The sequence below is a fragment of the Sminthopsis crassicaudata genome, chromosome 1, assembly GCF_048593235.1.
Source record: "Sminthopsis crassicaudata isolate SCR6 chromosome 1, ASM4859323v1, whole genome shotgun sequence".
In the NCBI taxonomy this organism is placed as follows: Eukaryota; Metazoa; Chordata; class Mammalia; order Dasyuromorphia; family Dasyuridae; genus Sminthopsis; species Sminthopsis crassicaudata.
In genome coordinates, this window is record NC_133617.1 from 680368093 (window position 1) to 680384713 (window position 16621).

At 33.4% G+C, this 16621-nt stretch overlaps 1 protein-coding gene across 1 annotated transcript in view; it reads right to left on the reverse strand.

Moving 5' to 3' along the window:
* Positions 1 to 16621, reverse strand: part of PKD1L1 (polycystin 1 like 1, transient receptor potential channel interacting) — a 158782-nt gene that overhangs the window by 72952 nt on the left and 69209 nt on the right. The window contains exons 19-25 of the mRNA XM_074282718.1: positions 15307 to 15427; positions 13462 to 13588; positions 11849 to 12044; positions 6436 to 6492; positions 3932 to 4138; positions 1074 to 1316; positions 131 to 244 (exon numbers count right to left, since the gene is read on the reverse strand). Of these exons, the coding sequence (XP_074138819.1) occupies positions 131 to 244; positions 1074 to 1316; positions 3932 to 4138; positions 6436 to 6492; positions 11849 to 12044; positions 13462 to 13588; positions 15307 to 15427 (1065 nt within the window). The remainder of the gene's footprint in view (positions 1 to 130; positions 245 to 1073; positions 1317 to 3931; positions 4139 to 6435; positions 6493 to 11848; positions 12045 to 13461; positions 13589 to 15306; positions 15428 to 16621) is intronic.

Genomic DNA, 16621 nt, shown 5'->3' on the forward strand with positions numbered 1-16621 from the left:
CTGTTGATCCAATTGAAAAAAATAAAAATCCAGTTAGTATTTTTCTTTAAAAGTATAAATGGTACTTTAAATAAAAATAATCTGCTGAAACCTAAAAGGAAAGTAGATGGTTAAAAACAGTTGTCCTTACCAGATCATCATTTTTCTCAAATACTACTCTGACTGGACTCTTCAGTCTTTTTAGTATGATTTTCCTTTTACTAATGCAGTTGTAGAGGCTCAGGGTAACCACAACTCCACTGATCTTTGAAAACAACATACTTATTTTAATTGCAAAATACAAAAGTTAACTCTTTTGAAAAATAAATGTTTAGTTAAGCAGATTGAATTAAAATACTTCTTTTTTTTTCTTATAGGCACTGTGCTAAACAATGGGAGCACAGCTATGAAAAGGAAGGAAGGAAGGAAGGAAGGAAGGAAGGAAGGAAGGAAGGAAGGAAGGAAGGAAGGAAGGAAGGAAGGAAGGAAGGAAGGAAGGAAGGAAGGAAGGAAGGAAGGAAGGAAGGAAGGAAGGAAGGAAGGAAGGAAGGAAGGAAGGAGGGAGGGAGGGAGGGAGGGAGGGAGGGAGGGAGGGAAGGAAGGAAGGAAGGAAGGAAGGAAGGAAGGAAGGAAGCAAGGAAGGAAGGAAGGAAGGAAGAGAAAGAGAGAGAGAAAGAAAGAAATAAAAATGGAGAAAGAGAGAGGAAAAGAGGAAGGAAGAAATGAAGGAAGGAAGGAAAAAAAAGAATTAGCTGGTCCTTACCCTCAAGGAGCTTATGTTCTAATGGGTGAAGAAAACATATAAAACAGAGTTAGAAAACAGGAGAACTAGAAAAAAAGGTTTAAAAGTACTGAGAATCAGGAACAGAGTCAGATTAGAAGTGAGCAAAGGTCTTATTCAAATGGAGGGTCTTAGCAGGAATTCACCAATCAGAAGAGTTCTTATATGTTTTTTTTTTTTGTTTTTTTTTTTTTTTTTATCATTGACACATAGTCATTGGATTCCATTCCTGTAGATGATCAGTCATAAATAGAATCTTAAGTTATGAAGTGAATTTTCAAGATTATCTTATGTGTCAACTATTATGCTATACCTGAACAGGAACTCTTTCTTCCAAATATGGATATTCCTTGAAGTATATTAGCTGGCTGATGTAGCACTGGCTATGCAATCCCATTCTACCAGAAATGTCCTCATCTAGGTCATCTGGTAAGTAGACTTTAACAGAGCCAATATGTTCAACAGAGTTGTGAAAAGTATAATATACTCTGGTTTGGAATCCCAACTGCTCAGTTCTAGTATTAAACTGAAGTTCATTACTCGAAGAAACATAGTTCTGAAATAAAGCACAAGAGCATATCAAGAAGTTTTAAATCATCATCTATAAGAAATCATGCATCTCTAAAGAATGGAACTCTCATGACTCTTCAACAATGTGGAAAATGCCTTAGGACAAGGCTCTGCTCCCCAAGGTGTATTTTTCTGAGAAGTTTCTGAAAGTGCAATTTGAAATGTAATCTGAGAAAAAAAAATAACACAAACAAGGAGAGAGAACTGAAAAAGCTACATAAATTATTTTCACCCTTACTGTACCATCCTATTCTCATTTAAGCCAATTTACATTTAACCATGGAGAAGAAAGAAAGAGGGAGAGAGGAGGACAGAGGGAGATGATGGAAGTGAAGGGAGAGAGGGGGAGACAAGAAGAAGGAAAGGAGGAGGAAAGGAGAGGAAAATAAGGGATTGAAAGGGAACAGTAGGGAAGGAGAGAGGGAGATTTAGTGAAAGGGAAAGGAGAAGGGAAGAAAGAAAGGAAGGGAAGGAGGAAGGGAAGAAATAAAAAGGAAAGAGGGGGAAGGGAGGGGAAGAAAGAGAAGAGCGGAGGTCAAAAGGGAAGAGAAATAAGGGAAGGAAGAGATGAAGGGAAGGGAGGGAAAGGAGAGGAATAAAAAGAGAATGAGAAAAGAGGGAAGGGGAAGAAGGCAGAGAAGGGAAAGGAAAAGGAGATAGGGAAAGGGAGATATACAATTCAATTAAAATGAAAATAATTGTGGAAACACTTTCTATGAATTAGGAGAGAGAGGGGAACAAAAGCTAAATAGTTGATGGACTCATATTTGTTTGATTTTCTTGTCTTGTGAAAAGCATCAAATCTTGATGTCTTAGTTTGTTCCATAAGAGAATGATCCATCATGGCTATTATCTCCAAGTAGTTTAATAGATTATGCCTTTACTGATACTTTTACTATCAACCCAATGTTTTATTTATTCAGTGACAATATCTATTTTCATTTAAGTTCTTATAATACCAAAAGAGCATTAACTAAAACTAGCAATTAGCTTTGGAAATGAAAGTGTGGTCACAAATGTATTTTATTATTTTTTTCCCAGATCGAAGCAGAGGCAAAAATAGGATTTTTTTTTCCTGGAGGAAAATATGAGAAGAATACATGGGGGGAATGAGTAGGAGACTTCAGGGAAGGACCTTGAGACCATTAAAAGGAAAGAACTCAGCTTGTGTGAATAAAGAACCTAAGGATCCCACCTCTGGCACACAGTGGTTGTCAGCCTCATTATGTCACAGACAATTTCTGCCTGAGTCACCTATGTTCAAGACCACTCAGGCAGAGAGAAGAGTGGTCTGTCCCTGAGAAAGTATGGTCTGCCTCTTTTCAGTGAAGTAAGTGACTCCAATCCTTCAATCACAGTAGGACAGGAAGGTAGATGAGGAGGTTAGACAACTGGGAAGAGAAAATTCTATTATTATCTCCTTTAGCTGTTGGGAAAGTATATAGCTGGTGTGTTAGTAAGCTACCAGGTCTACTATTAAGACTGATGGCCTAGGGCAGGAAGCAGAAATCATTAAGCTAAGCCCCTTTAAATTTCAGCATTTGGGAAAAGTTCCATTCACCCTCAAGTTAATATGGACTCAAATGACATCATTGATTTGTGTTAATGTCTTCTAATGAATACAGCAGCTATTTTTAAAAATTGGTTCAAGAACAAAGTAATTGATATAAATATTATCATCCAATAAGCTGATGGTGAACATTAGTCAGATGACAATAATATATGACATGGAATGCTCAATTACTGAAGCATTCTCTTAGGGCCACTGTAGCAGAAAGAATATCATTCTAGAATTGCCTTGCAAAAACAATGAATGCCCTATCTCATTATTTTGACAACCTGTTTTTGGTGCATATTGTCTATGTGACCCTAAACATGCTCCTTAAGCTTTCATTTCTTTAGACCATTCTTTAACAGTCCAAGTTGCAGAATAGCTATCTAACTGCATTGACAAAGGGAGTTTCCTAAATCAATATATAGATTTATTCTAGTCTAGCCCAGAGCTTGGCATCTTTGGGGAATATGGAATTACTGAAACGTTTTAAAAATAATTCATCACATTGTTTGTAAGGAAGCAACTATTCTTCAGCGATGCCTTTATACTACATATTAGAAAATCCTTTAAGAATTTAAGCCTGAGAAAGAATGGCATTAGGAAAAGCTCTTTACACTGAGAGGCAAGAGATCAGCGTTCAAGGGCCAAGTCTGCCACTTAATAAACATAAAACCTTAGATAAATCACTTCATTTCTCAGAAAACTCATTTTTTTATTTTATAAAAAGAAATCAGAGTAGATGACCTTTAAGTTTCTGAACTACTCTAAAACATAATCCTAAATAATCTGTAGTAAACTACATACACCTAGATATACAAATATGAAGAAGTATAAAGATGCAAATAATCTAATATTCATTAAGAAAAATTTAATATATTGAGAACTCTATAAATTTACTTAAACTTTTTTCACGCCAAAATGTTACCCATGATAATGAAGGAAAATACATCAGAAATCAGTCCTAGCTGTCCTCTGAAAAAGAAATAAATCTTCCAGAAAGGAGAACCAATGGATTTTTTTTCTGTGAGGAAAAAAAAATGACTCACCAGTAGCAAGGTTACAATGCTTGTAATGAGTTCTTTGAAATGCTTTGCATTCCTAGATTTTTCCTTTTCTTTCACCTCCATTAACTTTGATGCTAGGAAGACCACTTTAGACATCAGCTCCTTTTTCATCACAAATTGGCCAGATAACTTGTGGTCAATTAATTTTCTGACATATTTGATTATCAAAACCACACTGTTAAATGTTACCTTTATGAAATGAAAAAGAATTGAGTAATAGATTTCACCTCACCTTCTGAATGACCATTTATCAACTCCTACATCATCACAAGAAATATACATTCTTGAAATGAAATATTACATCAGAAAATCTGAACTTTATCTTTGATACTGATATTCATATATTCAGATATATTGATACTGATATTCAGATATATTCAAACCTCATGTATGCGATTTAGAATGTAACTTCTCTGGTCCTTGATTTTCTTATCTATAACAGGAAAGGGCTTGACTAAATAATTTCTAAAACCTAAAATGCTCTTCTATCTTAAACCTATCATTGTTCCCCTCACCTCCAATTTGATATAAGGAACTGATTGAGGCTCTTTTAGTGGTTATTTTTAGTTCAATATATATGGGGCCCTTTAGTGTCCCCATAAGAAAATCCTAAGCAGTCAGGAAAATGTGGCTCGATCATGAACTATATCTGAAAATTTTATGTCAGAAAAGACTTTCAAAAGCCAACAGCTAGGAAAAAGATTATTCCTCTTCTTGTAGTGTCAGGAAAAATATCCAGCTAACAAAGAGAGGCCATGTCCATTCATTCATTTGACAAGCATTTGGTAAGTAACTATTATAATCAAAGTATGGTGTCAGTATTATAAGAGTGATAAAAATAGTTAAGATTTGGTTCCTGACCTTGGAGGGACTTTTAATCTTGCATTTTTCAAGATTTCTTGGCGACTAGTCTACATAATAACATGTTTTAGATAACTAAAATTTACCCATGTTTAAGCACCAATATTTTAATCATAATTTTATCTACTTTTATTGATATTTTTCCAAAGGCACTCCCTTTTTTCTGCCTCCTTTCCTCCCTTCTTAAAGAAACTAAATAGTAAAACTTCTTCACATTTTGCTTGATGATATAGGATAATAGTTATGAACATTCTCACCCCTCTGTCATACTACACAATATACTTCTGTATTTATTTTTAATTTTTCTATCTTTTATCAGGCTTTCACACCATCAATTCTCCTACTTGTCACTGCATCTCTAAAGGGCACTCCTAAGCCACAACTCCTAGCTCCATTAAAGGAAGCTTAACTTTTAATTTGCTGAAGTGTGGGAAGCTGGATAATCACAACCGTTAGCAAATGAATGTTAAGCAAGAGTCCTAAAGGCTCTGAGTGAGAGCCTAATCTACTTTTATTGAATGTCTCTCTGCCCGCTTTGAAGTCAAATGCTTCTGGCTAATTTTCTCCAATTTTTAGTCATAGGACTATGTATGATCGGAGGATTGAGTTTCTCACAAGTCTGACCTTCACATAAATTACTTGGAGAAATGTATTTAAAGAATTTTGAAAACTTTGCCATAAGAATATTTGCAAATAAAAATGATATCTCAAGAATTAGAAAATTAATTTTAAAACCAATTTTGATATGGAAGAAACTGATTTAAAATGAGAGCCATATCTATCTCCTTAGGTAAGCTCCTAGAATCAGTGTGCTTAAAATTAAAATTTAAAAATGCAATTGTACCTCTCCTGTTAAAAACTAAGGACTAGTAATTATACCAAAATGAGTGAAACTAAAGATATTCCATAAGATCATAGGATCAACAACTATAGGGATGTAAAAAAAATCATATAGTCCAGTGATTTTTAATCTGGGTTCAATGAACTTAAAAAAAAAGAAAAAGAAAAAGAAAAACATTTTAATTATTAAATTTCAACACATTTGATGTCCTCTACAATCCTATCTTTTTTATTCATTAAAATGCATTATACTGAGATGGAGCATAACATTTCAGCAGATCTCCAAAGGGGTGCATAACATCAAAAAAAATTTAGAACCCCTAAGGCTGACTCACTCAATTTTTGTAAATAGGGAAATTTAAATCCAAAAATATTACCAATAGCCCTGCCAGTAATAAGTATGGAAGTCAAGTCTCAAATTATTTTCCTCTGACCCCAAACCCAATATGCTTTTGACTATGCTGAATTGTGTCTTATAGAGTTCTTAATGTTTTACCACATGTTCTAAATCCATTTCTTCTCTAGGTTTTGAATTTACTTCCTTCTGAATAAGACTCCTCACTAGTTATGTTAGAAATTGAAATTGCATGAGATTATAGAACCACAAGACTTTAAAATTGAAATAGAACTGAGTTATTAAGGGAACCCCCATAAAAGCAGATAAATCTTCTATTCTAACTTACATTGTACAGTATTTAGTATAGTTTATTCCTTAGGAATATTCATTGACTTGAACAGGAGCCTTTAGATTATGCAAACTAGAAGGAAACCATATTGGGACTCACCTGCTTGGAGATATTTATTAATTCATTCAACATTAGAATAGAGTCTGCAATTTCTTCCTGAGGCAAGAAAATCAGCCAAAAATAAAGGAAAATTAGGATTAAGCCATTAAAATGAATCTTAGCTCTTCTTCATGTAAAACTATCAGGGAAAAAAACTATTATTTTTCAGATTAAAACAATAATTTCTAATTACACAGAACCATTACTCAGAGGTCATTTTTATTTGAGACCACATAGACACTATATTTTGTCTCAGTAGACTATAGTTCCCTGAGGGCAGGCATTATCTTCCTTGGTCATAGCAAGCATTTAATAAATATTGCACTTGCTTAACTGAAATTATATTTGTATCCCACATACCTAACAGAGCCTTGCAAACACCAAATGTTCCAAAAATATTCACAGTCTCATATATTCAAAGTTGGCAAATAGTTATGTTTTGTCTAATGTGTTCCTGGACAATGTAGGCAAGTAACAGAATTACATAATACCATTCAACTCTGTATTTTAAAATTTTCCAATCTTGAATATGACTGAATTTTATTCTTTTACTACTAAAGAAATTTCTAAAACATACTGTGGCTTTCATTTTAACATTTCAAGGAAGCAACAGCCATGAGAATTTTGAGTAATAAATGATTAACAAAGTATTCAAGAAGGAAGAAGTACTTTTTGTATGTCTCTATAAAGTTTTCCATGGCAAAATGGCAAGAGAAATTGTTTCAAAATATAAAGAGAGAAGGATGCTTCTCTAAAGCAAAGCTTCTTCAACAGTGAGTCATATAACTGAATGTGAGGGTCATGGATATAGGAGTAAACATTATCAAATATTCCACCAAGATTTATTTCTTTATATAAAAATCAACAAGTACATTCATCTTATTAGTATGCAAATTTGCTTTCTTCTTTAATAAATGATAAAATTGAATATTTGCCAGAGAGTTGTTTTGAAGTAAATTTCTTTATGATTTATTATCAATAAATGTTTGATTTGTATACCTATTTTATATACCTATATACTTGGAGTCATGTAAAAATTTCTCAGCAGAAAAGAGGTCATAAGTGAAAAGTTTAAGAATCTGCTCTAAAGATCCAAAAATTCAGACGAACCTGCTGACCAGATAAGAAGGCTTACTACTCAGGAACTAGGAGAAAAAGGAGATGAATGACTATTGAGTATAGGGGAAGAAGAGGGAGGGAATGAACCAGTTTGAAGGTGGGACTGAAAGATCTATAAGTAAAGAACAAATGATTTAAAAAGCTCATAGACATTTAATGGTTAGAGTAAAATAATGTTCCATTTTTAAGAGAGCTGAAACTTATATAAGTAATAATATCTGTCATAGGACAATCAAACAATTGAAACAAGGGGGAAAAAGCTACTGGCAAGCCAGATCCATAACCCCTTTCAGATAAAGAGGACAGTATCCATTCCTGTAATAATTTCCCAATAAGCAAAATGGCCCAATATTTGTACAGAAGTCTCTTGAAAAAATCATTTGGTACTTGTGATTTCATTGGTAAAAGGAGTACCCAAATCTCATTTAATCCTCACAACCATCCTATAGGGTAGTTTTTCTTCTATTCCAATTTTACAGATGAATGAATTGAGGTGGAGAGAGAGTAGATGACTTGTGCAGGGTCACAGAGCTTGTATATATCCAAGACAGGATTTGAACACATGTTTTCTTATCCACTCTCTCTGATATGCATCTTATCTGTGAAAATTCTCCTAAAGAAACCTTCCTAAATGAAAGAATTCTGAAGAAGTTGCTCTTTCATCTTCTGGTTCGTTGAAAGAGAAATTAGGCAGGGAGGATGAAATAGTGACTTTGTATATGGTTTTATATTAAATAAAATTATAGGTGTTTATTTACCTTTTTCCCCCTGTTCAATGTCTTCAGATTTAAAAAAAAATATATTAAACTCAATGGATAGTTTCATAGTTCAGTAATTTCAATCACCTTTTATTATAATCCATGGGAAACAACTGGGCATCTGCTACTTAGGAAGATAGGAATTTACTCTCTATCATTATTTCTATGAGAAAATCAGATTCTGTTATCATTTCAATTCAGAGCATCTTTTCTAAAATGTAAATTCACTGTCCTATAAAGATTATTTACATTAGACTTGGATTTCTTATCAATGACAATAGTATGATAAGAAAAAACCTTTAAAGTTTACTAAGTGTTCTACAAATGTTTAGTCTAACAACAACTCTCTAAGATAAGTATTATCAGTATATTATCCTCATTCTACAGACAAGGATATTGAGGCTCAGAGAGTCTAAGTGACTTGCCTATTAGAGTCCTGGACACGGAATTAGGATCCCTTCCCTAATGGGATGCATATTTTTGTTACTGAGCCACTTGTTAGTTGTGTTCAACTTTTTATAACCCAAAATGGGTTTTCTTGGCAAAGATACTAGAATGGTTTGGTATTTCCTTTTTCCAGCTCATTTTACAGAAAAAGAAACTGAGAAAAACAGGATTAAGTGGCTTGCTAAGGTCACACAGCTAGAAATTGTCTGAGACCAGATTTGAATTCACAAAGACTCATCTTTCTAACTTCAGGCCTAGCATTCTATTCACTATACTAATATCACTAAGTATATTGATACAGGGAACTTACTTCTCTTCTCATCCATAAAAGACAGAAGGTGATCTTCTTCTAAGATCCTTTAAGGAAGTTCTCACCCAGTTCTAAATCTATGACATTATGATATATAACTAGTAAATGTCAGAGGCAGTTTTTGAGCCCAAATATTCCTGTTTCAAAGATCCAGCTACTCTTAAGGCTTTTCTTTCTAAGACTAAAAGTATTTGATTGTCAGACAACTAGTTGGTCTTTATAGGTAACCAGCCAAGCCTTTAAAACAGTGATTCCCAAACTCTTTCTTTTAATCATCTACCATGTCATTAGATAGTTTTTAATCATGTTCTCTTAATACGTATATATTTATATTAAATTATATCTATGTACTATTATACTAAATAAGTACATGCATAATATGATTTATACACCAAAAAAAGGATGAGAAAAAAATTGATTCTTGGGAAATTAGAACCTCAAGTTTATTGAGTGAGGTAGTAATATGGTCAGTAGTATACTTTAGGATGATCACTATGACAGCTGTGACAAAGATAGATTGGAGTACAGAGACACTCAAAGCAAGAAGATCAGATAGGATATTAAAATAATTCTAGCAATAGGTAAACAGGAACTGAACTATAGTGGCAGTTGAGTGAATAAAGAGATGGGGACACATGGAAGAAATATTATTGAGGTAAAAAATAACAAGACTTGGCAACAGATTAGATATGGAGAATGAGAAACAGAGAAGTTGAAGATGATTTTACAATTGCAAACATAAGTTGTTAGAAGGATGAAGAATTTCTCAGTAGTAATAAGGAAATTGAAAACAGGGTGGGTTTGAATAGAAAGATAATTCAATGAAATCTCTGATGCAGATTTCAACCCATCTGTAGCCGTTCATCATACACTACTGATTTCCCATTCCAGAAAAGAAAATGGGTTGGGGAGGGAGGGTGACAAGAAGGAAGCAGTTCTCATTTGCAATAATCCCAAAATAGATCCTGTACTCTGAAGGGTATTCATGGAGGCCAGAGTGTGAAGATGATAGGTATGTGGAAGCAGAGGAGATAGATTTTTGCCACATATCTGATCTAGATGCCTAGGTCCTAGTCAGGTTATAATCAACCACCTTGAAGGATGAATGCTGCCCTTGTCATAGCAGGCCAGCAGTTGGGAGTGGAGAAAGAAATTGAAGGAGGGGAATGTTTATCTATCATGTGTTTTGGGAGTGTCATAATTTCATTAGAAATAAGTCTGCTATTGATTTTCACAGGGAAAGTTAGATTCACCTTCCTGCCTATTGATTTTTTGATCATATATACTCCTTAAAATAAGGTCTTATTCTACAATGAGATAAGCTCAATGAAGTAAATAAGTTAACCAAAAACTTCTAGGGACATATATGTATACATAAACATACACTCATATATGTGGGTATTTGTTGACCTATATACTCCTGCTATAATTTATACCTGATGCTACCATAATGACCACCTGATTGTAAGGAAAGCTTCTATCTTCCCTCTCCCCTCACCTATTCCAACAAAACTAAAATCTTATCAGACTGAATCACCATCAAAGAATCTTAGAGAGAAACTAACTTAAGTGACTCCTTCCACTCCAGAACTGCAAAAAGTCAGCCATATGTAATAGAAAAGAAGGGTCTGCTTTTCTCTTCCCAAGCAGTGTCCTGGAGAACAAGGACCTGTACAGCTTGCAAGGTTCTGTGTCTAGAAGCAGCAGGAGAAGAGTTTCCTTAAAAAACCTTACAGTGAGCAGAAAGCTTTGGAGAAGGGACCTTGGAAACTCTAGGGAAACAGAGCAGGTCTCAGCACTTTGATCAGATTAATCCTAACACTGATGGAGATGTCAGAAAAGATCCTTGAAGATCTAGCATTTTACCCTTAAAGATCTGAGAGGCCGAGGAAATATAGGGAAATAGGGAGAGATGAGATTAACTAGGAGAATAATGAAGGGAAGAAAACAGGCACAAGTAAAACAAACCTCCTAATTCTGAATTGGGTAAGAAGGGGGATGAAGAAAAACAAAGAACTAAAAATCTAAGAGCATGGCAGAATAAATTGTGACTTTGTGAATGTAATGAAATATCACAACATAGGAAATGACAAAATGGACAGTTTGAGAGGAAACTTGGAAGACCCCTGTAAGATGACGCACAATGAAATGAGAAGATCTAGGAGAACAATTTATACAAAGTTAACATTACAAACAAAAACAACTTTTGAAGATTTCAGAATTCTGATCAAAGCAATGATCAGCCATATCTCAAGAGACATTTTACCCATGTCCCAGCAGAGGTGGTTGACATAAGATGCAGAAGTGCATTTTTTGATGTGGCCACTGAACTCATTTTGCTTGACTCTGTTCCTTTGTTCTTTTATTCTTTCATTGGGTTAAGAAAGCTAGGGTTGGGGAATTAGCAACATGATACCCCCCCCAAAAGAGGTCCATTTTTTAAAAGTGTATAGAAGAGAACAGAAGAAAATTCAGAAGGAAAATTCAGAATTCAAGCAGGACAGTTTTGAAAGTTATATGTCTTCTAATTTACTTTAAAAAAAAAAACACCAAACAATGTAAAATGGAAATTGACAGTTTCATAAAGATTCCTCTTTTGTATTCTTCTAAGTGTACAGAAATGCTCTTTTTTAGTGTTTACATTCATAATTTTAAAAAATTAAAATAAAGGAGAAAAATACACACATATACTTACACACACACACAACAACAACAACAACAACAAAAAACAAAACAAAACAAACAAACAAAAAAAAAAACCCACCATATTTATATATACCTGGTCCTGGAAAGATAAGTTGCACACTGAAGAAATCAATAAATTCCTAATTTGTGACTGTAGGTCAAAGACAGAACTTTGGTCTTCTGTATGGAAATGATTCAGAATTCTAGTTAACATTATTATATAATTTCTAATTTCTCCATAGTTCCCCATAAGTAGGAGAGTGGTTAGATTTTTAAGAGTTGAATTATACCTATGGAAAAAAAAATTAAGATTTTCATGATGGTTATTACAGTATAATTCAACCTATATATCAAAATAACAATATATCTTCTAAAAAATAAAGACAAAGACACCTCTTCTTTCAGGTATATTTTTAACACACAAATACATGTATGTATAAACATATGTGATACACATATAGGCATATATATATGAGCACACATAATCACTTGTAGACATATGTATCTGAATATGTATACAATAAGGTGGCACAATATATAAAGTTCAGGACATGGAGTCAGGAAGGCCTAACTTTAAAATTCAATTCATATAATTACTAGCCTCTTAGAATCTACAAGATTTGGCAATTAATCAAATGTAGAGATTGAAGGAGAAGGACAAGTCAGAGATGACTTAAAGGTGATGAACCAAGGTAACTGGAAAAGGTGGTGCTCTTGACAGAAATAGGAACACTAGAAAGAGAAGTGGTTTAGGGGTTAGTATTAGAATTGAGGGAGTGTTCAAATAATAAGCTATGTTTTAGATATGTTGAGTTTGAGGACATAGATTTTAATGAGAAACTCAAAATGACAAGAGTAATGGTAATGAGCAAGCCAACAAACGATCATAAGAGACTTAATATATTAGAGGAATCAACATGGAATGAGGAAAAAGTCTCCTGGAATATGAGAGGAGAAAATTGTCAATAAAGTTAATGGGGGGAAGAAGGAGTTTAGAGGTATGAAGTATAAGAGAAGGGAAATAACCTCCATTTTCTCAGGGAGGTTACGGAGACAAACTATACTAGGAAGAAAATGGAGGGATGGTTTTATAAAGTACAATATGAGAAGGGTTGGAATAGTTGCTTGGAATAATGAGATTTGTTTGTAAGTGTCATATGCCCTATTAGATTATAAGCTTCATAAGGGAAGAATTAAATCTAAAAAGTTATGTATCTCAGAACAAGTTACAGTAAGTAGTAGTTTCAAAGAGGCAAATTTAGATCTAAAATAATAGAGAAAAACTTCCTCACAATGAGAGCTATCCCAAAGTTAAATGAACTACTATGGGAAGTAGTGTTTTTTTCTTCACTTGGGGGTCTACAAGTAAAAACTAGATGATGACTTGTCAGAAATCTTGTAGAAGGAATACTTTTTCTGGTATCTGTGGGACTAGATGGGCTTCTGAGGTTCCTTCTAACTATGAAATTCTGTGATTATGTGAAGCTGTATTGTAAGTATGAAAACACTAGCAGAAACACATATTCCAATGACTGTATAATCCATCCTAATCTTCCCAACTCTAACCGAGAATCTGACACCCTACTATTTCTTTTTCCAAAACCCTTGTCTAGTTAGACTTCATGCCCATTGCCAGCCTGATCCAAGTATGACCTTTCAAAAACATAAATGTTTTGTTAGGGCCTTTTCATTCTAAATGCTACTTACAGATCCTCTTCTGGCCTGTAATTCAAAGATGATACGTTCCTATGGAAACTTGGCAGTACTGTCACATTCACAGCACAAGGATGAGATTTAGAGCCATATCTGTTTGTGATCTCAGTAAAGACAGTTACTACAACAGAAGACAAAAGATAAATGTGAATGTGTACATATGGAATGCATCAAAAGCCTCCTTTTATCCCAGGATTCAATGCAGGCTTACCGTCTCGACATTTCACATATTAATAGTCAATTAGTGGCAGGTGAAGACAAGTTTTATCCTTGAAAAGCTTAGTGTGAAATGAAATGAAAATAGTGAAATTTTACCTCCCAAGTCAGAAATATAAAACACAGATTTTAAACTTTATACATAGTAGTTAACATAATAAATCAAGAACCTATTTATTGAGTTCCTAGTAGATATATGAAGAATAATCTGTGAGGCACTGGAAGGACAAAAAGAAGATATGACAATGCTACCTCCTATTAAGGAGCTGACTGGGTCATTTACATGTATGTGCACTCTGACACACATATATATAAAAACAAATATATATCTGTACATATATAATAAACAAATATAAACTTTAAAGTTACATAACAAAGAAAATATAAATAAATAATAAAACTTACAATTATATGTGTTTTTATTATTGTTGTTTTTGTGAGCTTATTATTATTATTATTCCTGTTGTTGGTTATTAGGTCATTTTCCTGGGGTCACACAATTAATAAGGCAAGATTTCAAATTCGGGTTTTCATGATTATAAGACCAACACTATCCACTGAGCTACATAGCTACATCAAGTAGGTAGATGTTAAGCTGAGACCTCAAAGGATGGATGGACATACAGACTTATGTGTTGAGAAGTAGAGATTTGGTCATCTTATAAAGAAGAACCATCAAAGAAAAGTAGAAGAAAAATGAGCCCAAGTTAAAAAAAAAAAAAGGAGAGAGTAAGAAAATAAAATCCATAAGAGTGAAATTACTAAAGGTGAAAGTGTATAAAAAGAAAAGAACACAGGAGCTATCAGAAGGATAAGGGAACCAGGAGAGTATGGAAGCCAAGGGTATGGACATTACTTAAAAAGAAGTGATCAAGTATGAAATTCTAATGAAAAGGTAAGGAAAACAAAAACTAAGAACTATTATTGGATTTGGCGAGATGACAATTATTGCTGATTTTTAAGAATGTATTTTCAGTTGAACTGTTAGGGACAGAGAAGAGAGGGAAAAAAATTGTTAAGGAGTAAGCAAAAGCAGGAGGTTAGGGATTTGTAACACATTTTCCCTTGTCACTTTTTTTCTGAAGCCCTTTTCAGTATTTAGTTTATCCCCATTTTTTTTTTTTTTTTTTTTTGGCTAAGGAACATATGTGGCTTAGATTATTCATGAGGTATTTCCTCAAATTCACCTTAGCTCATTTATCTAACATTTGGCACAGTGCTAGGCACATACCAATCAATAAATGCTTTGTCTAATGCTCTATCATACATTTATTATTTTATTAATAATTAAAACTATCTGGCCTTATTTTCATTTTACTTTTGAAAAAAAATATCATTTTACTGTTGTTCTTCTATATCATTTGAATTTATGAATAAAATGATGCTTTTTTGAAATATTCCAAATTTTCATTCTTGTCCAAAAAAAAAAAAAAATCCACCCAAAGCTCTAAGGCTTTATACTTGTCATGAAGAAAACCCTCCCACTCAATAAATCAATCTGTTTATGTCATTACTCAAAAGCTTCCTTTTGACACATAGACACCTATTTAAAATCTATGTGGAAAGGTTATAGAAATGAGACATAATCACAGTTAATGAACCAAATATAATAGTCAAACTTACCTTTGTATTGGTCCATAATTTCACCAGCAGGCAAAGCAAAGTAATATTGTATATCTCTCCCCCTATATAAAGGTATTTTGGAGGATTTTCCTATTTGGTAAGTGAATTCATAATGGTAGTCCTATATTCAATGTCAGAGAAAACATAACAAAAACATTAAAAAACCACAAAATTTATAATGACCAATTCCTTATATTCCAATAAAGGAAGTTTTTACATAAGAGAAAGTCAGCATAATGTAGAGACTAAAACATCTAATCAGGAATCTGAAGTGTTGGGTATGAATTTTCCTCAAACACTTAGTTAAGAACCCCTTATCTAATTGCTAATATTCCTTTTCACTCAAAAGAATAATCCAATCACTAAATACTATAAGATTCTAATGTATTTTTTAAAATCTTGTTTCTCTTAAAATTCACTCATATTTCTATAGTACCTTGTAGATTAGCCAATAAGCATTTATTAAAATGCAAACAACTATGTATAAACAACATATTTATAGGATCAATTGGAGAGGTTTGGAAAGACTTACATCAACTGATGCTGAGTGAAATGAATAGAACCAGAAGATCGCTGTACACTTCAATGCTGTATGAAGAGGTATTCTAATGGAAGTGGATATCTTCAACATAAAGAAGATTCAACTCACTTCCAGTTGATCAATGATGGACAGAAATAACTACACCCAGAGAAGGAACACTGGGAAGTGAATGTAAATTGTTAGCACTACTGTCTATCTACCCAGATTACTTATATCTTCGGAATCTAATACTTAACGTGCAACAAGAAAATGGGATTTACACACATATATTGTATCTAGGTTATACTGTAACACATGTAAAATGTATGGGATTGCCTGTCATCTAAGGGAGGGAGTAGAGGGAGGGAGGGGAAAATTTGAAAAAAATGATTACAAGGGATAATGTTATAAAAAAATTACTCATGCATATATACTGTCAAAATTTTTTTATAATAAAGTGACTTTGTTTTCAATAAAAAAAAAGAAAAGAAAGAGAAAAAAATAAAATTTAAATTTAAAAAAAAAAAAAGATCAATTGGAGATAATCCACAGAGAGAAAGTAGTAGCATTAAAGGGTATCAGAAGAGGTTCCTTGTAGAAGAGGTGAGATTTTAGGTAGAGCATGAAGGAAATCAGGGAATCCAGGATGCAGAGGTAAGGAAAGGAAGCATTCTAGAGGAAAGCATTCAGTGAAAATATAGTTTTGGGAAATGGAGTATCTCAAAGTGTTCAGTATTACTAGATTGCATATTACATAGGGATATGGTATGAGAAGTTTGGAAAGGTAGAAGAGGG